The 26,747-nt window shown below is 33.1% G+C and overlaps 1 protein-coding gene across 1 annotated transcript in view; it reads right to left on the minus strand.

The window, feature by feature from the left end:
• The window catches only part of LOC132542997 (autophagy-related protein 2 homolog B-like), a 72,805-nt gene extending 46,597 nt beyond the window's left edge, over nt 1-26,208 (minus strand). Inside the window, exons 1-12 of the mRNA XM_060206450.1 lie at nt 26,041-26,208; nt 23,980-24,148; nt 23,073-23,255; nt 22,535-22,637; nt 21,923-22,112; nt 20,494-20,664; nt 20,221-20,317; nt 19,646-19,834; nt 17,525-17,638; nt 16,964-17,017; nt 15,796-16,060; nt 14,623-14,773 (exon numbers count right to left, since the gene is read on the minus strand). Coding sequence (XP_060062433.1) covers nt 14,623-14,773; nt 15,796-16,060; nt 16,964-17,017; nt 17,525-17,638; nt 19,646-19,834; nt 20,221-20,317; nt 20,494-20,664; nt 21,923-22,112; nt 22,535-22,637; nt 23,073-23,255; nt 23,980-24,148; nt 26,041-26,208 — 1,854 coding nt within the window. The remainder of the gene's footprint in view (nt 1-14,622; nt 14,774-15,795; nt 16,061-16,963; nt 17,018-17,524; nt 17,639-19,645; nt 19,835-20,220; nt 20,318-20,493; nt 20,665-21,922; nt 22,113-22,534; nt 22,638-23,072; nt 23,256-23,979; nt 24,149-26,040) is intronic.
• Between the last annotated feature and the right edge of the window lie 539 nt (nt 26,209-26,747).

Here is a 26,747-nt window from a genome sequence, read left to right on the forward strand (position 1 = left end):
GCTTCTTGAAATTTGTGTACTTAAAGAGCTTTATCTCAATCCACAAGAGGTGTCATAGGGTCCTCCCCCAAGACATCTATAGATATCTATGCTAGACTCACTAACCAAGATAGTTTATGCTGCAAAAGAGCAGAGTATGATTTCCAGTAACATATACACATAGCTCCTTGGTACTTGCTAGCAGGCTTTTATCTACAACTTTCGGTGGATTATTATAATATTCTATCACGGAATATATATCCTTTCCTATAAGGATATATGGTCAGCAGAACATTGTGAGTTACATGGAAAATTATTACAATGTGTTCTGCTCCACACAGAGTGAAAGTATATCATGGACAATGTAACCAAGTGTTTAGATATTAATCAGAGTTCCATCTTACTGTGAATAGCAGAGCAGAGAGAATCATTCATGTTTGCTGTGATTGCACCTCATCTGGTACTAAATAAGGATTACATTTGTGTGTGTGTTTTTTTTTGTACTTTACTCTTGGTACAACAGCTACCGCAGGAATTTAATGGAAATTAACTATACAGATTTTATTTGTGTGTACCCTGTCTGTACCTCGACTGGGATGTTATGGGGAACTATAAAGACTACCTGTGTGCAGGTTAAACCCTGGGTATCTGTACCTTAATTAAGTGGTACAGGACCTTAAGGGGACCTAACTACTTCAGCTGCAAGTCTTTATGGGAAGTTGTACAGATTGCGTGTAAGTAATCTGTCAGTCTGTACTTAGGTGGTACAGTTAAAGGACTGCAATGGTATTGTTTATACATTCATGTGTACCCTGCCTCTACCTAACAAGTACAGTAGCAGACTTTGTGGGAAACTGTACAGATTCTATATATGTATACATATACAGAGGGACCTTTCTGGGGCACTGTACAGATTCTATATATGTATACATATACAGAGGGACCTTTCTGGGGCACTGTACAGATTACATTTGTGTGAACTCTAAATGGTACAACTGAAGGCCTATATGGGGAACTTTATGAAATAAGCTGGTTGTGACCCTTGGCTGGTACAGAGCTTTATGGGAAATGTGATGTTCATCTTTTCTGTACTATATCTTTAATAATAATGATGTTATATATGATCCAGTCATTAGAGCATTGATGTAAATACCGGTATATACATAACACAAATAGTTCTTAAGTTTGTCATCAGATATCAATTACTGTGATAGATATGAATGTGCTGCAAAAGGTTTTAACTCCATCTAATTATCATAAGAGCTTTATTATAAAATTAAAAAAATAAAAATTTACATGAATTTACATATGGGAAAAATTTAAAAACCTAGGTATAAAACCATAAGTACCAAATGTATGATAAATTATACCTGTAAGTGAAAAACATAAATGCTTTGGATTTGGTTAACAATCTACAGCTATTTAAGTATTATAGACTATACATAAATAATGTAGCATTTTTTTATAATCTGTCATGTAGTGCACATCAATTAAAATGTACATTAACATAGTACATCTGTGATCTCAGTATAATTTTTTTTAATTATTACTTAAATATATATACAAATATAGTGCTTACAATAACACTGATCCATTACATAGCTTTTTTTTAAATCTATCATGTGTATATATAAAGGTATACTGAGATACATTTTCTTCTCTTCTTTCATTATTATGTAAATAGGAATTGTACAAAGTCTCAACTCCAACAAGTTTTCATTTGAATTATTTCTGAGCAAAACATAAATGTATCTACATACCTGGTATTTGTTGACATCTAACATTTAAAAAATCAAAATGATATTTCTTACATTTTTGTCAGTGAAATACAGAAATTTTATCGGTTTGATTACTGCAGTGATTGATGCTATTAAGAATCTTGATAATATAACTTTTTCATTCAGTGATTACTGGTATATAACTTTTGTATTTTTGACCAATCAGAGCTTTGGTTTCTAGCTATACATGTATGTATATAGTTACTGCATTGAAGTTTGCTCTATTTTTCTTGTTTGATGCAAATGAAGTAAATGTTGAATAAGTTGGCTTTCCATCAAATTTTTCCGATGTGAATCTTCAATTTTCTTAAATTCAGTATAAAAACAGTCTTCTAATCAATTCTCATCAGATAACAGCATAAAATGGTAGACTATCATGAACGGCAGCCAGTTCAAATGGCATGCAGTAGTATTGTTGTCAAGCGCAACGTCATAACTATTTGACGTCAAAGAAGGTACTAGTAGTTACTGAACTTTTTTGAACACCAGTTCATTTTATGATCTCATCATCTTTTGCTATCTGTTTTTCCCTTTTAAAATTGTAATAAAACAAAACTTTAAGGGTTTCCTGTTAAACAGATATAAATTTCACTCATATGACAGAATATATCTATATTTTTCACGAGTGTGAAGATTGATATTAATTCATATTTGTGCAATAAAAGACAGGAAATGTACATCATTTCTTACATGTCTGTGCTAGATATTGAAAGAAATGAACAACTTATTGCATGATATTAGGATAATTTGTTTTATTGGTTGGTATCTCAATATGTTATCATTAAATTTTTTATACAAGAATTGAAGTTAAATGAAAATCTTGAAATATACAGTTTGAATATGTGCCTTCAATACCACAATAGTCCATCCACGTGTTGATATTTTTCTATCAGATTTTATTGTTGCGGTAAATATTATAGACAAGTTTTTGAAATGTATTTGCTAAATGAGAATAGTTATGACTCTTATACACTATAAAAAGAAAAATGCAAAATCTGAAAAGCTGTGTGTATTTTTTCAAATGAACGTTAAGAGCAACGAAACATTTTAAGTTGAAATATTGTGAAACAATGGCAGATTATTTTCGTGATATGTCGTCAGATTGATTTTAATGTATGTTGGTATTAAATGTATTGAATCGAATGGTATTTCCTGAAATGTTCCTGGATAACAGCTTTTCAAATTGCCATTATCATCATTGTTCAACTGATATTTTGTATAAACATATACAGCATAACATCTGATTATACGTCAACCTTTTGACAGATTCATATCTGATCCTTACCAGAAATAATCTGCCTATGAATTTTTGTAACTCCTATTTGGTAATAACTTGTTGTAAGTATCTGTAAACAACCCATTGCTACAAGTATGACATGACAAGTAAATTTTTTAATTTTGAAGAAGTATGGAAATTAAATTGAATATCTACTGAAGTGTTAAATTCTTAAAAGATAAGAAAGGATACATTGTTTCCCTTAAGTAGCTCAATTCACGCCCAATAAAATTAGTAAGGCAAAGCTATCTGAAACATACATTTAACTTGTGTATACACCCTATAGTTGTCAGTCAAGTCATGAATATGAGGACACATAAGTATGACATAACATACTATAAATTAACCCATAAGTATTTGTTATGTCACTATTACATCAGAAATTCTTCCAGTCTTTTATTCTTTTTACTTATATTTCTAGATACCTATTTCTAGATAAGTCATGGGTGGGTTTTTCTATCAATGACCAGACAGCTGACCTGTGAGAATGTCCACAGGGGATAGCCAGCAGGTTTATATACATGTCTTAATCATTCCTAAAGTTGAAGACATATCAGACCACCTTCTAAGTGCTTGGCTGATGATTGAGCTGGTGATTTCATAATATTACTTAGAAATTACTGACAGGATATTTCAATTTGGTGTGATGATTGACTTCTAGAATGCTTTCATAGATTTGGAATCCTGGGATGAGAACCTTCCATTTCAAACTTTGAAACAATGCAGACTTTCTACATACCAGACAGCTTTAATTTGTAGCTACAATATTGCATCATTCCATTAGAAAACCACCAAATGACAACTTATTATATTAGTAGATATACAATAGACATAAGAATGTGTTGATGATATCGACAGGAGTAAACATTTGTGAGCCTTAGGCATATGTACTTACTAAATCATTGTACACTTCATGTCCATTTAATTATCTGTAGATATTCCCTCTATATAACAAAATCCTTTTGAGACACAAGATCCAAATCTATATACATGTGACACTATATAATATATATATGTTATTGAATGTGAAGTTCTGTTTTCAGGATTTAAAAATGGTTGTGAAATACAAAATGTATTATTGTAACGAGGTGTTATTCTTTAGCAAGATTTTGCAGTAATGTTACATATCTGCAAAAGGTGTATTTTTTTTTATATATCAAACAATTTTAACATCATATTGAACTTCCAATCATACATCTACTAACAAAATTTCTAAATACAACACTCAAAAGACAAATCTATACTTATTCAATATGAAACCTTATGATTGTTAATGCATACGCAAATCATTAACTTGTTACATTTCAAGTTCCTTGTTTATAATGTATATAAGAACTTTTCTACATGACAAACCACTTAAGTTTGTGTGTAGAGTATATTTACATAAAATATATTGTTATTTATGATATTCAAATAGTTTTAATAGTTTTTTTTTCTGTTGATGTAATCTTTACATAATCAAAGTGTAAATATTTAAACTTATACTAAAACATTCCTTCAAGACAGAGAGTCGACCTCAATTGACATTTTCCTTAATGTGAATTTAAAGCCATGTGTAGTATATTAATAGAACTGGCATGTTATTCCAGTTATTATTACCTGTTACACTCATATAGACTAGAAGAAAAAATTCTTGAATAAATAGACATACAATAACATGTACACTATACATCCATTACATCCTGTTAACCCTGGGAGTGTCTCTTTCATGTTATAAGTTTCACTCTGTAGTCATTGTGTATAAATATAGACAGTACCTGTTATTTATCTCCGTTGAACCAGTACATAATCATATCCGAGGAATATATATTTTTTTTTCATTTTTAAAGGTGTTCATATCTTTCTATCAAACTTCTTGTTAATTAACTAATATGTTGTCAAGTAAATTACAGTAATAAGATGAAAATTTGATTTCTTTACATTACTTCTAAACATTTCAGAATATCTTTCTACCATAAATTTTCGCATATGATGTTGAAATACAAGAATGTATAAGCAGAATATTGTGATCCATTATTGATATTTAAATTCTATGAATTTTTAAGTATATGATGAATAAACAGTATGAAAGAGAGTATGAAAGTTTTTCTTTTTTCTATTTTCATTTCTTTTATTATCAAAATGTACCAATATATATATATATATCCTGCTAGTTTAATATTACAGATGATGTAGTACAGCCTTAACATATACAACTGTATTTAGCTGGCTGTTGGTGAGATCTGGTGATGCCTGTACCGTTATATTTAGCTCACCTTTAGTACATTTGAGATCTGTTGGATATCTGCATCACAGTAATTTTGGCTAGTGTTTAGTGAGATCTGTTGGATATCTGTATCGCAGCCATTTTGGCTAGTGGTTTGTGAGATCTGTTGGATATCTGTATCACAGTCATTTTGGCTAGTGTTTAGTGAGATCTGTTGGATACCTGTATCACAGTCATTTTGGCTAGTGTTTAGTGAGATCTGTTGGATATCTGTATCACAGTAATTTTGGCTAGTGGTTTGTGAGATCTGTTGGATATCTGTATCACAGTAATTTTGGCTAGTGGTTTGTGAGATCTGTTGGATATCTGTATCACAGCCATTTTGGCTAGTGTTTAGTGAGATCTGTTGGATATCTGTATCACAGTAATTTTGGCTAGTGTTTAGTGAGATCTGTTGGATATCTGTATCGCAGCCATTTTGGCTAGTGTTTAGTGAGATCTGTTGGATATCTGTATCACAGTAATTTTGGCTAGTGGTTTGAGAGATCTGTAGGATATCTGTATCACAGTAATTTTGGCTAGTGGTTTGAGAGATCTGTTGTATATCTGTATCACAGTCATTTTGGCTAGTGGTTTGTGAGATCTGTTGTATATCTGTATCACAGTCATTTTGGCTAGTGGTTTGTGAGATCTGTTGGATATCTGTATCACAGTCATTTTAGCTAGTGTTTAGTGAGATCTGTTGGATACCTGTATCACAGTAATTTTGGCTAGTGGTTTGTGAGATCTGTTGGATATCTGTATCGCAGTCATTTTGGCTAGTGTTTTGTGAGATCTGTTGGATATCTGTATCACAGTAATTTTGGCTAGTGGTTTGTGAGATCTGTTGGATATCTGTATCACAGTAATTTTGGCTAGTGTTTAGTGAGATCTGTTGGATATCTGTATCACAGTCATTTTGGCTAGTGTTTTGTGAGATCTGTTGGATATCTGTATCACAGTAATTTTGGCTAGTGGTTTGTGAGATCTGTTGGATACCTGTATCAGTATATCTTCATAGCTGGTGGTGAAATTTGTTGGATACATGCCTAAATCCCTAGAGCTAGCCACTCACAACATCCTGAACTGTGACACTCCAGTTATTCAAACATTCTAAATGTCAAACTACAATGTATCAAAGAATCAATGAATCCTCCAAGTTAATTCATAAAATTTGTAAGAAAGCAAGCATTTCCGGAAAATGCACTAAGTTGGTGGTTAATTAATGAGTAAGAGACCTATCCCCGGACATAAAGTGTCCAATTACTGAAGTCATTTACATCCACCACACGCTTACCCTGTCGCAGCGAGGATATTTATAGGTACAAATCCTGGTGGACCATTTGCTACTTAATTAAATCCCCTGTACATTGACCATTACCTGTGATGAAGTACATACAGGTATGTAAGGTACAGTCTAGCTGACATACACCTGTACACAAATTTGAAGCTGTAGTTGACTAAGGACATGGACAATGAGCTGGAACAACATCTGTTCATTGTCACTGCTTGGAAATAACGACTAAAATAAAGTTATGTTATTTCCACACGTTCACACATCAGACAGACACTTCACAATTCTGTGAACTGACAATAACATTTTAAACACAATAGAAACTGAGGTATAGGATCTGGACCTGTTATGAATAGAAATTTTGACTTGACTGACTGCTGGGTAATTCAATCGAAGAAAACTTTGCTGTACTTTGACACAAATCATCAATAATGCTATAACAAATTTCATCAGTTTAGTATATTTATACTAAAGCATACATACATACAAAAAAAATTCTTACCTTTTAACAGCATTAAAATGAAACTTTCATTTTCTTTAAAAAGAAATAAAAAAAAAAAAAAAAAAAAAAAAAAATGTGAGAAAGCTAAACAGAAACATTTGAAATATTTCTAATACATGAATGAACAGAACAACTAGAGAAACTTGTGATATCACTGTGAATACTTGACTATGAGATCAGATCCATAAAAACTTCTTAGGTAAACTGTAAGTATGTTTATTTAACCCTAGCCAGTTCTCCTACCTGTACAACTACTTGAACTTATCAATGAAATATGATGACACATTCAAGTTCTACGAGTTACAGTTCTGACAGCAACATGCAACAGGTTGATAGAAGGTCACATAGCTTTAAAGACATACTTCAAGATGATACAGAAAAACCTTTGCCTTAGGGACATATAATAGGCATTTAAATAGTTATCTCTGCCCATAACAGTTTGAGGAGGATACAAAAAATATTAATTCACCATCAATTACACAAAAGTTCTTGTAGTCAGCATTTAATTTGAAAGTGATCACAAAGATTTAAGGTATCAGAATGCATTGTTGTGATAAGAATCAGCCTAGTGTTATCATCCTCAGGCTATACTCAGGTACACTACCTGCCCTTTACCTGGCAATGTTTACACATTAATCATCATATACATGTACATCAGAACTCTTATACCAAGAAAGGAAAAGACGTTCAATTATTTCAAGCTAATTTTCAAGATAATTTTCATTCTTGTAATGCATCATATATTAAATTATGACAAAGGTAAAATTAACAAATAGATCACGAACAAGAATCAACCTGTCCCAGTAATTCTGGGTGAATCTACGTATACACACAAAGGAATGAATATTCATAGGGAGCTCACAAGTAATTTTACTTCCAACAGAAAGTGTACACAAACCATGTTACCGGAACTGTCTGAATTTCAACATAAAAGGCTGGGTAAGATGTTTACCTGTATAGGATTTTAAACCACAAGTACACAAAATCACAACATGACACACACCACATCTGACCTGTGCTGAGAAAATACAATCCACGCCCCCACAACCCAAAATCTGTGTTGAATCATTTACCTGTCTTAACATTACCTCATAGGGCAAAGTCAACAAATACATATCCTTATTTCACAGAATTAATACATTTTACTATAGAATCAGGTGATCACTGGTTGGCGTTCAGCTTTAAGGATAAAACAACTGAGAATTCATAACATATTATTGGCATTATATCACAGTTTATAAACCTCAGCACTGACAATACATTAAGAAGTCAGTTGAATCATTCAATATCAATGAATAATTGGAATATCTCTTGTTTATAAATGATATAACTATTAAGGATGGTTAAGGGAAAAAATTTGTCTTGCAATATTTCATTACAAGAGACCCAAGGGGCCTACATCCCTCATCTGGCTAATTTAGCTATTTAGCCATTGAATGTAGAATTTCAAATATCATCAACAATTTCTGATATAATTACCCTATTGGGCCCAAGCCTTGTGGTGAAACAGAGTCAGATTCACTATCAATAAAAATTGAGTCAGACCAAACTTGGACAAAATCTTTATTTCACTAACACTTGGCCCCAACCCCTCCCACTCAAGGGGGGCAGGATGCACTGTTTAAACAGAAATAATTTCCTTTACCTAAGACTACTTCAGACTAAATTTGGGCAATATCCATTCATTCCTACAGGAGGAGTAGGATCTCAAAGAACTTACTCTATGTCATCTACTTGGCCCCACTCCTCCTGCCCTAAGGGGCTGAGATCTTACATCTATACAAGATTGATTCCCCTTTACATTAGAATGTATCAGACAAAATTTGGGCAATATCCATTCATTCTACTTAAGGAGTAGGATTATAAAGGAATTAACCCTATTTCCTCTATCAAGCCCTGTCCTTCCTGCCCCAGGGAGCCATGGCCTTATGTTTATACAAGATTGATTCCCTTTCATCCAAGAATATTTCAGACTAAATTTGAGCAATATCCAAACATTTCTACAGGAGTAGGATTATAAAGAATTTACTCTATTTCCTCTATATTGGGCCTGCCCTCCCACCACAGGAAGCCCATGACCCACCTCTTATACACAATTTATTCCCTTTTCTCCGACAATGTTTCAAACTGAATTTGGGCAAAATCCAAACATTCCTCCAGGGGGAGAAGGATTTTAAAGAATTTGCTCAATTTCCCCTATTGAGCCCAGCCCATCCTGCCCCAGGAGGCAGAGACCCACAGTTACAAATTGATTAACCTTTACCCAAAAATGCATCAGACCAAATCTGGGCAATACTCATTCATTCCTAGTGAAGGAATAGGATTTTAAAGAATTTACTCTATTTCCCCTACATTGGGCCCGAACCTCCCAAAACAGGGGGCCCGGACCTTACAAGATTGATCCCCTTCACCAAATGATGCTTCCGACCAAATAAGGGCAACATCCATTTATTCCTGCAGGAGGAGTAGGAATGAATTTCCTGTATTTCCCCTATATTTGACCCCACCTCTCCAACACCAGGAGATCCAGGAGTTTAAAGAAATTGCTCTATTTCCCCTATTGGGCCTGGCCCTTCTTGCTCTAAGAACAAACATTTATAAAAGTACAGGTCCAACCACATTTGAATCATTTTGCAGGAATCATACTTGTATCTTGAAAAATACAAAATTGACTCACAAAAAGATTTTTGCTCCTTCTATCAACTCTGAATTCAAATTAACTAAATGCTTTATCAAATAGGGAATGTGAATGTTGATATTATAATATTTCATTTTGCATTTCAAAACTTTATGTTGGATCCATTTTGAAATGAGATGAGGCACTCTCCAGTTAAAATCAGAATTGGCTACTTGACAGCTATGATATTGACCGACACCCGTTATGTTGCATGTACAGTAAATCGTATTGTAAATATATGTTGATACCTACAGTAAGTTTTCCATTGAACCACAACATCAATACATCCCCACCAGCTGCCATGCTTGCTCTCATATATTTTTAAAACTACTTTCTTATTACATGCCAGTTATTCTTATTTTTATCTGATAAATCATAATTCAGGAACTGTGAAGTTAGTCATCGATTGTTTGTATTATGGATAAAACCACAGCAACCAGGTGTGAAACTAGCGATTATGTATGTCAACACCTGGTATCCATGGCTACTGGTAAACTGTGTGGATGACTCATGCGCAGCTGACCTCTATACAACAGCTGGTCCAAAGCTACTGTCCCGATAAAACTACAACAGGGGTTTTACCGAAACCTTGACCTCCTTCTAATACTGATACACAGCAGTTGGGTGATTCAATACCTATTTTTAACTTGATGACACATGTCACTCTGCTCAACTAATGCAGCTCAACAAGATAATCAATCTAATAAATTCAACAACTTGTATTGTCAAAAGTTGATATAAACATATAATAAACAAAGTGATTTATGTAGTTGGTAAAAAGACAGGTTTTTAAAATGTATTTTTATCTATGGAAAATAAGTAAAAGAGGAAAAACAGAAAACAAGTCAATCAGTTCATTTTACCTAAATTATCTGATTTTCAATTCCAGACAATCAATATTCAAATAAACTGCACCAATAATATACAAGAAGAGCTATATCAGATCTTAAGATAACATACGTAAAAGGAAAAGTTTCCTTCAAAATGATTCAGAGAAAAAAGAATGAGAAATAAAGGAATAATTAAATAAACTGTTTTGCAATATTTATAGAATAGATCATTAATATCCAACACATATCTGTATATGTAGTCTTGTTGATAGCACTACTAGCAGTTTGACATAAAGGAATCAGTTTAGACAGATATATAAACAGTGTCTATAAATCAATGATATAACTATGTTAATTTTACCAACAGATCAATGAATTAGACTACATCAGAGTATTATTGGCAGTGGCACATTCATCACAAAAGAATGTCAGCAGCTGTTACAGAGTAACCACACCCTTCTCTAATTAATTCATTAGGCCTCCAAGCTTCATACTATACTGAGTCACAATTTTATCTTTCTTTTTTTTTTGACACATATATTGCATGAAAATCTGAAATATATCATTCATGCAAGTTCTTCCGCTGTTGAAATGATGTAAAGCTTACTATTTGCTGTTCACATTAAAAATATTAAATATGTATGTTATGATTTAGATAATTAGGTGTTGTTGATATAAACATTGAAGTTTATTATATCAAATTTTACTTCCAAAAATGCCTGTTATTCTGGAGTGTTAGTAAAAACATTATCTCCCATTTCAAAACGCCACAAAAATCACAGATGCTATCTGACTAGTGCTAGTATATTTGTTATCTGTAGACATGCATGTGTACATTATAAAAAACTAAAGCAAGATGTCTGCCAGCGATAAATTCAGACTCTCTAATTGTAAACATTGTCACCCTGTAGTGTCGGGATGCACAATTTATACAGAACTAAGTCCCCTTCACCCAAGAATACTTACCAGGTAGACCAAATTTGGGCAATATCCATTTATTGTTGTAGGAGGAGTAAGATTTTAAAGAACTATGCCAGTGGGAACTGAGAACCCACCCTGACACAAACTTTGTTCCTGTTTATTCAAGCATACTTCTGACCAAATTTGGGAAATATCTAATGATTCTTAATGGAGAAGTAAGATTTTGAGGAATTATGCCCTATTTCAACAATTGCACCCCGCCCCTCCAACCCCAGGTGGTTGCAATCTACTGTTCATACACATCTGATTCCACTTCATCCGAGAATATTTCAGACTAAATTTGGGCAATATTCATTCATTCCTACAGGAGAAGTAGGATTTTAAAAAAATTTACTATATTTACCCTATTGGGCCCCACCCCTCTCGCCCCAGGGGACTGAGACCCACTGTTTATACAAAATTAACTCCCTTTCATTCCAAAATGCTTCAGATTAAATTTGGGTAAAATCCAATCATTCCTACAGGAGGACAAGTATTTTACAGAAATTGTTCTGTTATCCCTATTGGCCCCACCCCTCAGGCCCCCGGGGGCTGAGACCTACCATTCATATAAATTGATTCCCTTTCATCCAACAAAGCTTCCGACTTAATTTGGGGAAAATCCAATCTTTCCACAGGAATTTTTAAAAAATTGCTTTATTTCCCTTATTGGGCCGGACTCCTCTGTCCCCAGGGGGCTGAGATCCATGGTTTATACAAAATTGATATCGCTTTGTCCAAAAATGCTTCAAACCAAATTAGGCCAATCATTCCTACAGGAGTAGTAGGACTTAAAAAAAATAACCTTATAAACCACTTTTTTTGCCCTGCCCCAAGGGGCCGAGACCCAATGTTTACACAAATTTGAATCCCCTTTATCCAACACTACTTCATACCAAATTTGAGCAAAATCAAATTATTACTACAGGAGGAGTAGAATTTTAAACAATATGCTTTATAACCCCTATCTAGCATCACTCCTCCTGCCCCTCGGTGAGGCGAGACCTCTCATTTATGCACAACTGATTTCCCTTCACCCAACAATGCTTCAGTCTAAATTTGGGCACAATTCAATAATTCCTACAGGAGGAGTAGGATTTTAAAATTTGTGATAGACACATTTGTTCAGGATTTAAAAACAATTCTTAGGATATTTAAGTAAATTGCACTTTAAAAAAGTGCAAGTTAATTTATAGTTACACACTTATAGTGTTGTACAATGTAAAGAGATGCTTCAATGATGTTGTTGCAGCTTTCATCACTTCATAACCTACCTCTGTGCTATCAATGTTATACCAATGTAGAATGTTCATAAGTGTGTATTCACTGAGTTTTATTTTTTAAAAATTGTTGACAAGACTTGTTACTCTTAAGGATATAAATTTGAGCACAATATTTGAATTACTTTAGGTATCAATTTCGAGATATGTGAATGAGAGTCAGGGTAAATCCATGTGTGTGCTGTAATTCGATGACAAGTGTTTCACGTTACATTTTACTTATAACTGTTTAATCAAATAAAAGATATCGTTAATGTATGAAAATATCAATTTTTTTTTATTCATCTATTACTTAATAATTACTGTCATTCAATGCTATGAGATGAAAATAGTGTCTATCGTGGATGCAAAATGTCTCTGTTCATAGAAACATGGCTAAGTCCAACCATCGGATAGGTAAAATATTTTATTATATATAGCATGTGAATACAGTGGTCTTGTGAGGTTTGCATTAGGTCAGCAGTAGTAATCTCCCTTTAACAGATGACCTAAACACAAAAGCATGCATGTCTATACATTCAGTGTAAATTATACATGTATGACAATACATCGGTGTGTGTGTGCAAGGTTTTTGCATGAAGTTAGCAGTAGTTATCTCCCCTTTATATAGATCTTTTGTAACCCCTCCACTAAGTCTGCAGTAGTTATCTCCCTTTATACAGACAAATTTAGAAATTCTTTATGAAATGTCAATAGATCATTATATTTCTTAAAGACTGACATACCTAAACTAAGGGGTATAAACAGATAAGATATAGTCAATGACAAACATTGATATAGTTCATGACTTGTAGCCAACAACACCAATATCTAACATTTTTGAATTTGCTATTTTGAATTATCTTTTACATGTCCTATAGACTTTAGTCAAGTGTTTTTAAACCAATTTTCGATATATAGAACCAGATTCACACATACTTGAGAGTTGATAATGTAGCTAAACTATTCTCTAATAATCCTGAAAGTATTTTGGATACAATCAGAAATTTCTCTTGGTTCTGAAACAGTGGAAACTTTTTGCGTGATGTTTCTATGACAAGTATGACATTCTGTTGCCCTCTTCAGACAAATGCTGTCCTCATATGAACAAAAATGTAGAAAAATAAACAACAAAACAAATTAATGTACCTATTGACGTATCATTTTGAACAATTTTACCTTAAGGGAGGCAACAACAATTTGAACAATGTATAAAACGTACGAGACAGACTGATTTTGTTACAGACTTAATTAGTACCAGTGTATAAGAGTCTCGGATATTGGAAGACAAAGTGAAAGGTTTTGTGGACATCAATCATATAGAAGTGGATATAATGTATATATTTAACATCATATATTTATGATCCTGGCCCTTTTCACACTAAACGATACTAAGCTGTAATTAAATAATTGCACTTATTGCAATTTTGGTTCGAGGTTAAAAACCTTGAACAAATTCATTGTGATGATTTGTTCAAAATTAATATTGCGTTTTTGACTGCGTGAAAACAAGTAAATTTACAGTATCTGACAGAGCTATTCTTTCCGTTTTTTAGAATCTTGATGATAAGAATGTACAAAATGAGCATGGAATGGACAAATCAATTAAGCTCCACTTAGTGCCTAGTCATAATTGTTGAGTTTTTCAGCCAATTAAGAGAAATAAATAAAGGGGTGATAGCTGAAACATTTTGGTCTAAATATCATTCAAAATACAGTAAGTGATTTTGAAATACTAGATATTAATCTAAAGTGATGTGCTGTAGCAATTTTTCAGCTTGTCAATCAAACACATGGACAAAGTGAAGGAAATAGAACTAACCTCTGTGTACTCTGGTTTCATGCTCTCATTTCTGCGGTCAAACAAACATTCCACACCCTCGAACAGTCCGATGGTGAGTTCTATGGTTGTACTATAATGTGTTGGAACGGTCTTCTCTACACACTCCAGGTTCAGTGGTTTCCCTACAAATCTGTAACCAAAATATCAACTTGTGTTTATTTAATGACTACAGTCTAAAACCAAACGCGATTGCTAGAAGGGAAATTAGAGAGATATTCCTGACTATGGTATTGAAGAAGACTTATAAACAGTATTACTGCATATCATCAATTTAGCTATTTCATATCCATGCAAAAAATCCTTTTTCCCATCAAGGTATACACTTTCAATACTCTGATATTTCTAAATTTTATATCAATTATGCATTAGCTCTTTTCAGTAATATTTTCAAATTTTTGAATTAAATATATAAGACCAATAGTCAAAACAGACCAATGTAAACAATACCTGAAGAAAATGGAGCCAAGATTGATAACTGAGACTTCAAAGTTATTTTCTGGAACATTAATAACATGTTCAATACACTCTAACTCAATAATCATTTCTACAGCAATTTTACAGGAATTTGACTTATATCATATTACATTCAACATGATCATCACATTATACAAGTTTCCTGTTATAATTAAACACTATCTAGGTTTCCTTTACCACACTACCCAAGTTTTCTAACCGAACCTATACACTGTCCAGGTTTATAACCTAAGTACCAAAACCTTACTACCACACTAACTAAGTTTTCTAACTGAACCTACACACAATCCAGGTTTCCTTTACCACACTATCCAGGTTTTCTTACCAAACCTATCCAATATCCAGGTTTATAACCTAACTACCAAACTAACCAAGTTTTCTAGCACGATCCTACACACCTTCCAGGTTTTCTAACCAAACTACCACACTATACAGGTTCTCCTGTATACCATCCAGGTTTTCTAACCAAACCTTCACACTATCCAGGTTTTCTAACCAAACTACAAAAATATCCAGGTTCTCCTACACAACATCCAGATTTTCTAATTCAGCAACCACACTACCAAGGTTTTCTAATTTAACTACCACACTACCAGGTTTTCTAATTTAACTACCACACTACCAGGTTTTCTAACCTAACTACCACTATCCAGGTTTTCTAGAGAATATCCCACTTACCGCAGGTGATCACAATGCAAAGCTTCAGCAAAGTGTTTCCGCATCTGTCTTAACTCACTCTTGCCCGCAGGAAGGAAAGTGAATACACGCTTAAAGAATGCTTCTGAAATACCCTTCATTTTGTTTTTCTGCTCAGATTGCTCATTGCTTTCACCAAGAACTGGTCGAGGATTCTCATGCAGGATTGAGATGGTGAAGAATGTCAGTCTTAGGTGATAACGGCACAGCTCAGCACTTGGGTCATCCAAGATCCTCTGTAATGTGTCTTAACACACAAAAACACACCTGGTACTAATGTGCATACATACAGTTATCTATATACTGATCACAGCAAAACTTTTTATAATAGATCTTTATGATATTTCATATTCACAATAAAGACAATCTGATGACAGATCAATAGTAATATTAACTTTTCAGATATCATTTGAAATACTGTCATGTTAATTTTTATCAAATTCAAAGTGTTCTGCTTGTATATTTAGTTACTAGAAGTGCTTCCTGAAAATCCTACTCATCTGAATGTTTTGTATAAAGCTATTATGTGCAAAGCATTGACATAACATAGGCCAACACTGCACCAGAATGAAGTGCTATCATTGTCTTGTGTCAATACATTTAAGATTAACACTGACTTAATGGGAGGTCATAATGCAAAATGCAAATATTGATCACTTTTTATTCTTTTTTAGTTTATATTTCATGGTTACAAATATAAAAGTTTGACCATAAAGAGAATGCACAGGATTTAATAGTATTACATTTACATTTTCGATTAAATTTGAAAATATTCTGATATGTTGTAGAATGCACTAGCCTCTATCTCATACATTGATATCGTGAATTACAATAATGTAACTACAGCAAAATGACTTGAAACGATCACAATGATGGAGATGCATCACATACAATTATGTTTATGCTGGAATGTTTCTCTATTCAATTTCTTTTGTCATCCTACAATAAAAGTCCTATTTTCTATCTCTATCATGTGTGTCTTGGCCTTATGTTTTGTCTTGAAGCTTAAGGACAAGGAAAACTTTCCCCCAGCAAATATTTGTTCTGTATAAGATACTGTGTTCTAATATTCTTAAGTACAATATATATATATTCATTACAAAAGGTAAACTGTGGTGATCATTTCTCTAAAGTAGGGACAAGTACTTACCTTTCGATTTGTAGTGACTTGGTTCTCTCTTGGGAGCTCGGCTAGGTTGGCGACCTGTGGTCCAAAGGAATTATTAGCATCAAAATGTTTCTGTTTGGTCAGGTACATAATTATACATATTACAATTAAACACTTATTCTCAATTTTTTTTGTTTGTTTAGTTTTGTTTTGAGTAACCCACTTGCCTGTCCATTCAATTCAAATGTAACTCTATGGAAACTTTGGTATCAACTTCTCCTTGAAAGTTGATAAATATTTTGATAGGATCTGTAGAGTCAATGACTACACTGTTTCTGAACAATCCACACACATATTAGTGAATTCAGAACCAAAACATGTACCCCTAAATGATACAAACAAATTCAATCAAGTCTGCTTACTAAATCACCTCCATGCAGAAACCAGCTATGAAAGCGAATCTCCTATACAGCGCTATTACAGTTATTTTCAAAACAAATGCATAAAATTGCACTAGGTTTTCAGAGATTTAATGCACATCACACTTAACTTCCTCAAGGTTATAACTCAACATATCTTAGAATACACTTGAACACTACTTACTTGTCACAGTACTGGCTGTTCTGTTGGAGGCTAAACTAAAATTACTGGACACTGAAGATTCCATATCTATACTTTTGCCCGCAGGATTCAGAGAAAAGTAGCATTCTTCTTCTTCTAAAATTAGAAATATTTTATTACATAACTTTTTGATCCAAAATATTTTTCCACTGAAAATCAATTAAGTCAATTGTCAAAATGTTTAACACCTCAGTTTTATATTTTAGTTATTAACATTTTTCTGATCTCTCATATTGCTAGTTTGAGTTATGGTACTCATTCAAATTCCCTAAAAGGTTTCTAAATTTGAAAAAAATAATTAACAGAACAACATAAAAAAATCATGCAATCTCCTATATCTTCATCTTAATCATTAGAGTAAAGACGATGAATACTAAGTTACATTCAGTCAAATTTAACATTTTGAAACATTTAGAACAGGTATTAGGGGCACTTAAATATTGAATGCCATGTTAAAGTTATAAATACAAGCTTGTCTTTAATTAATTTGACATTTCTTTTTAACCATTGCACTTGTCTACATAAATATATGTATAGTAAACAAAGAAAAACATATGATTTTAATCAAGAGTATGAAATTTTGATGTAATTTTCTCTATATTGGTGTACTGACAAGTTACCTCCCTTACTCTAAATCAAACTTACTTTTTTATAATGCCTAGTATAACAAAGCTTGTAGAGTGGAACACATAGGTCACACTGTCGTGTATACGAGTGTTGTCTCCCTAAAGATACATCCATAAAGTAATTTTGGAGAATCTTTTACTTTTTGTACTAGAGTAATAAGGTTGATGTGGAAAAATATAGGAGAGTTACCAACTTTAATATGATACAGTGAATAGCAGATGAGTTATCTGTATGAATAGATTACTGACTAAGATTTCTGATGTAAGAGTTTACAACCAAAGTCTAACCAATGGTATGGATGGTCAAAGACTGATAACCTACAGAAAAGGGAAATATGTCTACTTTATCAGGTAGTGCCATAAACAAAATCAGATGACAGCTGTAAACTGACTGCATCAAGATCATTTAAGAGTTTTAAAGACTAATGTGCAATGCAATACTAGAAGAAATCATGTTGATCATGTGTTACTGGGATGTGAGCGTGTAGCTGCAGCAAGCTTGAAAGAGGATAAAACCAGGCAATAGAAACTTTATACGTGTACTGCAATGTTACATTCTTTTGGGAATTTGGCAAAGGAATTATTAAGATATAGATTATGTTTGTACCAAGTTAGACTTCAATGATAACAATATTATTATAGACAAAGAGATTGATATCACTCAACAAAACCATTTTATCTTACACATATGAAATCACAGGTAGTGTTTGAACAGAATTTCTAAACATACAGAAATAACATTACAAAGCGGGAGGACATTAGCAAGCATACCAGTTACCGAAACAGTAATACAATACCAGTGAATGAATGATAGCTGGACACTGGAACAACAAAATGTTATCATACTAACTGAAAAGTCACTAAGTTCAGATTAAAATGAATGTATTACGACATCCTTGATGAATTCCAACCTAAACTGTTCATATAATTTCCAAAACTTACAATAAAAGTGTTCCAAATATTCTTACAGAGTTTAAAGGGAATAAATGATGAGATTTCGTTATTTTTCCCAATGCTTTTAAATTTCGAGCAAGAGTTGTAATACTTAAAATTACACCGTTCACAAAGCTATAGCACTTTTTGAGAAAAAATGATCAAGATTATCACCTTCAAACTAAGTTCATCACATGACCTTCAGGAACCTCATTTTAACCTGCTGCTTTGTTATGGTTTCTAAATTTACATGTACAGACATTGCTTACACTTTCCACACAATAATGATATGAATCAGTGTTGGGGCATTCCTATCTTAACTTTTTCAATAATATGGTTATGCAAACTTTTAAATATCATAATTAACAGGAAAAACTTTTAAAAGATATTTAAATGCTATAATCCTTTTAATCAGCTATGAAATGAAAATCTTACCATCTAGTCCCTTTAAACTTATTCACCAAGACTGAAGTGATGACATTAAATGGTGTTTCTATGATTACTTAGATAAGATTAAGGATCATGCTGTTACTATGTCACTGACCCATTGAGGTGGTCATGATGTCATGCATGCCCATTGGCAGTCTTGGATCAGGTGACGGTTTTTTATGAGACTGAACCCGCCCCTCCATCATCTGACGCTGGAGTTCTCGCTCTATTCTTTGCATGTCCTCAGCAGACATAGGCTTGTTTCTGTTACTTTGATGCCGTCTCTTGGCTGCTTCATTAGTACCTATTAAATAAAACATATTTGCCTTTGCCAGCACAGGGAAACCAGATTTCATGAGAATCATATTACACAAATCAAACTTTATGAAAAGAAAACTATGCTAATGAAGACCAAAACCTTGCTTCAGACTTCTATTTTATCAAGGGACATGCTAAAGTATAAATGGCATTAAACTGAACTCTTATACTACAATACATTTTATTTTCTAAGGAATATGATCACTCAACTGAGGTATCGTCAGCATACATATTGGAGGTACAGTGTTTGTTTAATAGAGGTAAATCATTAACGTACAAAATGAACATCAATGGACCCAGTATTCCTTTACACTTTAATGATAAATTTGCCATCAGTGTCATTATTGGTGGAAATCATTACAGCCAACTTACCTGGAGAAATGAGGCCATCCATTATCTCCAGCAGAGAGTGTACCTGTCTGGGAGCTAGGAGTATGTGTAGAGCACCAAGCTCTACCTCGGTCTCCAGCTGACAAACACAGAATTTAAAACATCTTATAGTCATCTTGAAAATCAATGAATATTCCTAAGTACCTCATATATAACACAGTTTAATATTAAGAAGGAAAAAGCATGGTTGATGTAAACAGTATTACAATATTCTTATTACAGACATCTTTGTATCAGGTAATCGGAATGACTTACTTTGGGTCCTGTAACAGAATCAGCTTGCTTGATTTTCAGTTTCAAGCTGGTCTTCCCTGTAACAACTGCTATTTGTATTGGTTCACATTGGTCAGGTGATTCAGTACTCTCTGATGATTGGTTAACATTCTTAGGAAGCCCTAATGGAGAACTGGCAGCAGATTCATAATTCTGAATAAAAAAAGAAAACTCAATATGTAATTCTCTAGAGTAAGAGAAATTCCAAAAAGGAGTGAAACTATTTCTCAAGTGATTAGATATTCAGCCTTCAATATTTATAGACTGCAGATCAGCGTTAATCTGCATGCCGATTATCCAAAACAACAAAAAAACTCAGTCTGGATGGGAATGTTGGAAACTGATTTCCGCAATGTTAATTGCACTCATAGTCTATGATTTCAAATTCCAGTTCTAGAAATACTTTTTGGGAATGGAATGGACTTTTTGTAGTAATATTGCTGTAAAAGTTAGGATACTTTTGTTACTACATGAATTTTTTTTTATGTTCAGTTACTAATGCTCAAAGCGTACAACATATACCTCTTGCTATGTATAGTACTTGTATACAGGACAAAATGAACTGATTGTAAAGAAAATGCCAAAGAGAAAGTCTTGGTCCACTCTTCTTTTCAAATGTTGGACAAGTAAATCTGAATTGTCCAAGATTTTTCCACGGCAAACTTCTATATGGAGACGACTTGTTTTCTAGTTTTTCATGTGACTTTAAATGTTGATGGTAACCAGGAAGACATGACAGAAGATAAAGTAACAATATAATTAGAATTTGATACAAATCACAGTAAAATTTGAGTTATTACGACAATGCCATCATCCCTCAATACTTTCGTATATACAACATAGAAAAACAGAGCACAGATTTTCAGTATCAGTGATACACATGAAAGCGAATTGTGAGTAAAAATGTATTTTCTCCAGTTTTTAAATTTTGAAGAGCCTCCAGCTTGTAGGGGAATTGCTCATTATCATGTCAATGACTACTGCATGTTCCTGTGGTTGTGTTAACCTACATATTTGATTCTTAAAACAGAATACTTCACCAAAAATCATCCTATAAATACACTGTATGCAATATTCAGAAAGCATTGGTTTTTAACAATTTTTGAAATGAAAATAATTTTTTTTATAAATTTTCATAGATATTGTATATATAAATATTTGTATTCACAGTAAATACTACATAGACATTCGAAAAAATCCAATTACATCATACTGACGACTTTCCAGTCAGATTGGCCTGTTAACTAAACTAAGCAGTTCATAAAATTTTAATCCTGTTGATTTTAGCTGGGAATGAAGGATTATCGAGGGTATACTACATACATTTCAAAGACATTCAAATTATTGTAAAAGCCACACATCAGTGCCAGCCAGTCATAGCTTTGTGTTGTGAAAGAAACTGCCACCCTACCTGAGGTGATGAGCATGATGAGCCTGAGTGGTCACTGTGAGGACGTGAATTACGAGAAAAGTGATCAATCAGTATATGTAAGCCTTCCATCAGGAAATTCTTATGGGCAACAGCTGCAGGTTCCCAATTCTTTGTAAACTGTGGGTTATCTACTGATGATCCTTCAGCCATATCATCAAAGTATTCCATCCTATAACAAAATCTTGTCTTTATAAACATTGAGGAAGTGTGACAGTTATCATGTGGTTTTAAACACATATACAAGTACCGAGACAAGTTACAGACCAAGTTGATGTAACATTGGTGAAGACATATTCATGAAAACAAAATAACAGACACGAACATCAATGCCTATCATCAACATTAACACTAACATTACTTTTTCTCTTTTATCACAGCACTACTGATTTGAAATGTTGAAAAGGAACCAGACCTATAAGTCAGAAGGAATTTTCCAGTACCAGTGTATACCATGTCTTGGTCTGATTAGTTATATGTTCCTTTGTCCTTGTTCCCCTGGGCTACCTCTATTTCAACACTGTTGAGAATGTTCCTATATAATTTTACCCTGTAACACCCCCTTCGTGTCAGCACTGGAAGAAATTTCCCTACCTTTTTATCTTGATTTCAAGTGCCACGCCTGTTTCAGCACTGTTGGGGAGGTGTTCCAGTCGTATAACAGTGTCTACCAAAGTCACTTTTACTCTACAAAGCACTGAAAAAGACAGGAAATATCATACATTATGTGTAGCAGAATATTCTACTATGTAGTGTCAGGTTGTATCTAATATGGTATAAAAAATTTATTAGCTTGGACAGCTTCTGATTATTATAGAAACAAATTAAAGAAAATATGGCATTGTTAGAAAAAAAAAAAATTATGTTGACATCCCTCACAACTTAGGATGACCACATTGCACAATTGTTAACTTGTTAAAACCAAAGTGCAAAAGAATTATTAGTATACTACCACAGTAACGTCAAAATTTGGACAGGTGTATAAAAACAAAATAGTCTCCTCATATTTCTAAGTACATGTACAGATGATTGCAGGCATTTTATCCTAAGGAGAAGATGGAAACTGACAAACAATCATGTCCTAATAGTTTAAAAAGGAAATAGAATTTGTATTTTTATCAGGAAATATTACCTGAATCAATAGTCTGAGCAAACTTCTGAACTCCCTCAAATTGCTGGCCCCCGTCATCCCCAAGGCCTCCGTCCAGGCCTTTCATAGGTTTACTCCGGTCCTCCTTCAAGCATTCCTCTGCTATCTGTAGACTGGTGCTCATGCTACTGTTCATACTGCAAAACATAGTCTCCAAGCCTTGGGCTAAAAAACAAAAAATTAGATGGCAAAATAACAAGGAATAAGAAACCAACATTTACGCCAGGAAGTTAAGTATTGAATCATGATGACACCTGATGCTGTTGGTATTGCACTTCATATGAATATATATATAAATGCAAGATGTAATTATATCTTATATAAACGCAAGATGTAATTATATCTTATATAAACGCAAGATGTAATTATATCTTATATAAATGCAAGATGTAATTATATCTTATATAAACGCAAGATGTAATTATATCTTACAGAAAATCAATCAGGAATACAAACTCATGAAGGTAAATGCAAAAAGCAAAAAGTCAATATATACTTTAACTTTTGTATCAGTTCTCAGGTTAATTTTTTTAAGATGTACTTCTCTAAGATTTTCTGTAGAATAAAAGTCTCATTTCAGAATACCTTTTTTTGACAATTGTTTAATTTATTTTTTTGCAAAACTGATACTTGAGCCCAGGACTAATCTGTATTACAAGAGTATATATTGTTTTAAGATGAACATCTCTTATTAATGAGACTCAACAACATTTAGACTGCAATCCTTTAGCTTCCAAAAGAATGAGTCTGGAATGGCTCTGTACTATGTGTATCAGAATAGCAGCATATGCAAAAACAGCATGCAAGTGTCATGATCAATTTTTCAATGAGACAATTAAAAAAGTGCTTATAGTCATTAGGATGGACAATATTTACATGCTATACTCACCACTGTTGCTTCTCTGTTTTGGCTGAAGAGTGAGCTCCAGACCCCGGATCTCCATCTCTGTACTGCTTTGTATGAGGGCTGTCCATGGTATGGAAACAGCTATTTCATCTATAAATCCATCCACTATCTCCACTGGTAGATTGCTGTTGTCCAGCACCTCATTGATTGCCTTTTTAAAAAACCAACAAAAACAAAATGAATATATGAATATGATTTCAAAAGACTTCAGTTGGAACTTGCCTTGAATGTATTCAGACAAAAATGAATTTTAATGTGAAATGTATCTTCTCATTAAGAGTTTTGTTATACAACATGAACTTCTCGTTTACACCTTTAAACATCACAAGGCTGTTGGAATGGGGAGTACTGAATGTATGGATGAAAGTTTTTATTAATTAATTACATAGATAATGGAAGAAACTGCCCTGCCGTTGTAACTACAAAACAACATATAGAGATAAAAATGATGTATGTTGATGAAGTTCATGTTAGATTTTAACGGGGCCAATTTGCAATAAACTGGTCTAATACTAAAAACATACACTAACAATTTGATTTGCTTTATTGTCCTCATCATTATGTGTTGTGGACCATTTTCAGAAAAATTTAATTGATATAAAAATGATGTGGACCATCCTTTGTAAAATTAATAGAAAATGGAAAAATGAAGGAGTAAAATTTTAGTTTTGAGGAGACCAGGACTCCTTGCAATTAGCTATTTCAAGATATTTAATAGCTAACAAACAAGGCCTTACAAAGACCTGTAGTAATATACATATGAGAACAAAACTTGTCATTGTAAAACTACCAAAAAGTAAACTCTAGTGAGATTAGCGAAAATGGTAGGTGCATAATATCAGGGCATGTCTAGCGAGACTTGATCTGTATAGTGACAACCATTTTAAATATGCTAAATAGTAAAGATGTTGAGGAAAATGGGTGTAAATACTTTGATTTACAACATTAAATTGCTTTGACAAATCTATACAGGTTTCAATGAATGTATGATTTGCAACTCTCTTTGTAAGTTACATAAATCATTGCCTGAATGCCAACATTGCCTGAATCCTAACCCATGCACAGGTCGTTAAAATCTGGCTTTTGATATTGGGAGATATTGTAACTGTCAACCACAACCAAGACAAAAATAAAATAGTTTGAACCCTTTGGACTAACATAAACAGTTACAGTGATGTCTTATTCTTATATGTCTTCCACTGTTTGTCTTTGTAAGGCCTTATTTATTAGCTATAAAATTTCTCCAATTTGTGTAACATCTGAACAGTAAATAATGCTTCTGCTTCTACCATATAATGACCAACTACAACAAATTGCATGTCTTGTCATTTATGGTTGACTGGTGAGAAATGTGGAGAGGAACAGAATTAATAATGGAATTAGGAGATTGCTGATTTGAAGGAAGATAATGTGTCTGCTGACAATATTTCAGGCAGAGGTGTATTCCATTTTTTTTTTTTTTTTTTTGCAATCAGCAAAAAAAATGCAATTTTAAGATGGTCTTACAAGTTACCAAAACTTGAGGTGATGAGGTGTTAAAATATACTGAAATTAAACAAAAATAAAGCAGAATAATTGTTATAATATACATATACTGGTTACCTGTTGGGTGTCAAACGACAACAGACAAAGTGAGTCAGTAATATTCAAAAACATTGATTGTTTGTGTCTTTTGACATTCATTCTTTTGAGTGTTTCCTCAGAATTTACACAAATTTACAAAAATCGACGCTTATCATTGATTATGGGTTTCTGATCATGATTAAAATGTTATGAAATATTATTCCTTGGTTCGATCCGTCAGCCTATCATAAAAATGTGGTACAGTTCATTCTGAATATAAAAGCACTTAAACGTAAATGGCCTCACTCCATTTATACACCAACAGACATCCAGAGAGAAATTTGTTTGTTTACATTTTACACGTCGCAAAACCCTCCCTGTTTACGATAATTCAACAGAATTAGTGACTAAGCTGTAATCATGATAAATATATTGATTGATATATATTTTGATATCTCTAAAATTAAGAATATCACATACCTCGACGTCCAGATCGAGCTGTCGAATTTTCCCAGTTCCATTATACAGATCGACACTCAATTGATCGAGGGTCAACTTTTCCTTTAGAAAATGGCCGAGATAATGCTGTAACAGGTATCTACATGCCCTTTTCTTCACGAATTCTGACCAAGGAAACTTCCAAGACATTGTTCTCTTTGATTCCAGCGTCGGTTTCACATATAATTCATGTGAATACAATTATCATTCCAGTTGAAAAACCAAAACAATCTTGCGCCATTTTTGTTATTTACGCACGTGACGTAAACTTTAAGGATTTCGGTAAAGGGAAACAACTCCAACGATTTTCTTGTCGCTTTGTGACTACCAAATCTAGATTGACTAAGTCACTCTTTGTTTTAAAAGGCGGAGTAAACATAATAAACAATCAACTGTCAAAAATGTTGCTATGTTCTTGTAGAATTGTAAGCATTGACAATAGGATGATTTTTTTCTTCGTTTTTTTTATTATTATTTATTTATTTATTTATTGCGTGAGTGTTTTGTTTTTGGTTTTATTTTTTTGTTTTTCCTTTGTTTTTTTTTTGTCTTTTATCAAACAAAAGTATATAAATTTTATCAATTCGATACCGTTTAAGACATGTAAATTCAATATGATTATTTCATTAGCAGAAGCGATAAAGTAAATTGACGAATTAATTTAAGCATGCGATGTACCTGCTAATTTG

This window comes from Ylistrum balloti, unplaced genomic scaffold (assembly GCF_031769215.1).
Source record: "Ylistrum balloti isolate Yb309-2 unplaced genomic scaffold, AGI_CSIRO_Ybal_v1 Utg369732, whole genome shotgun sequence".
NCBI classification, from domain to species: Eukaryota; Metazoa; Mollusca; class Bivalvia; order Pectinida; family Pectinidae; genus Ylistrum; species Ylistrum balloti.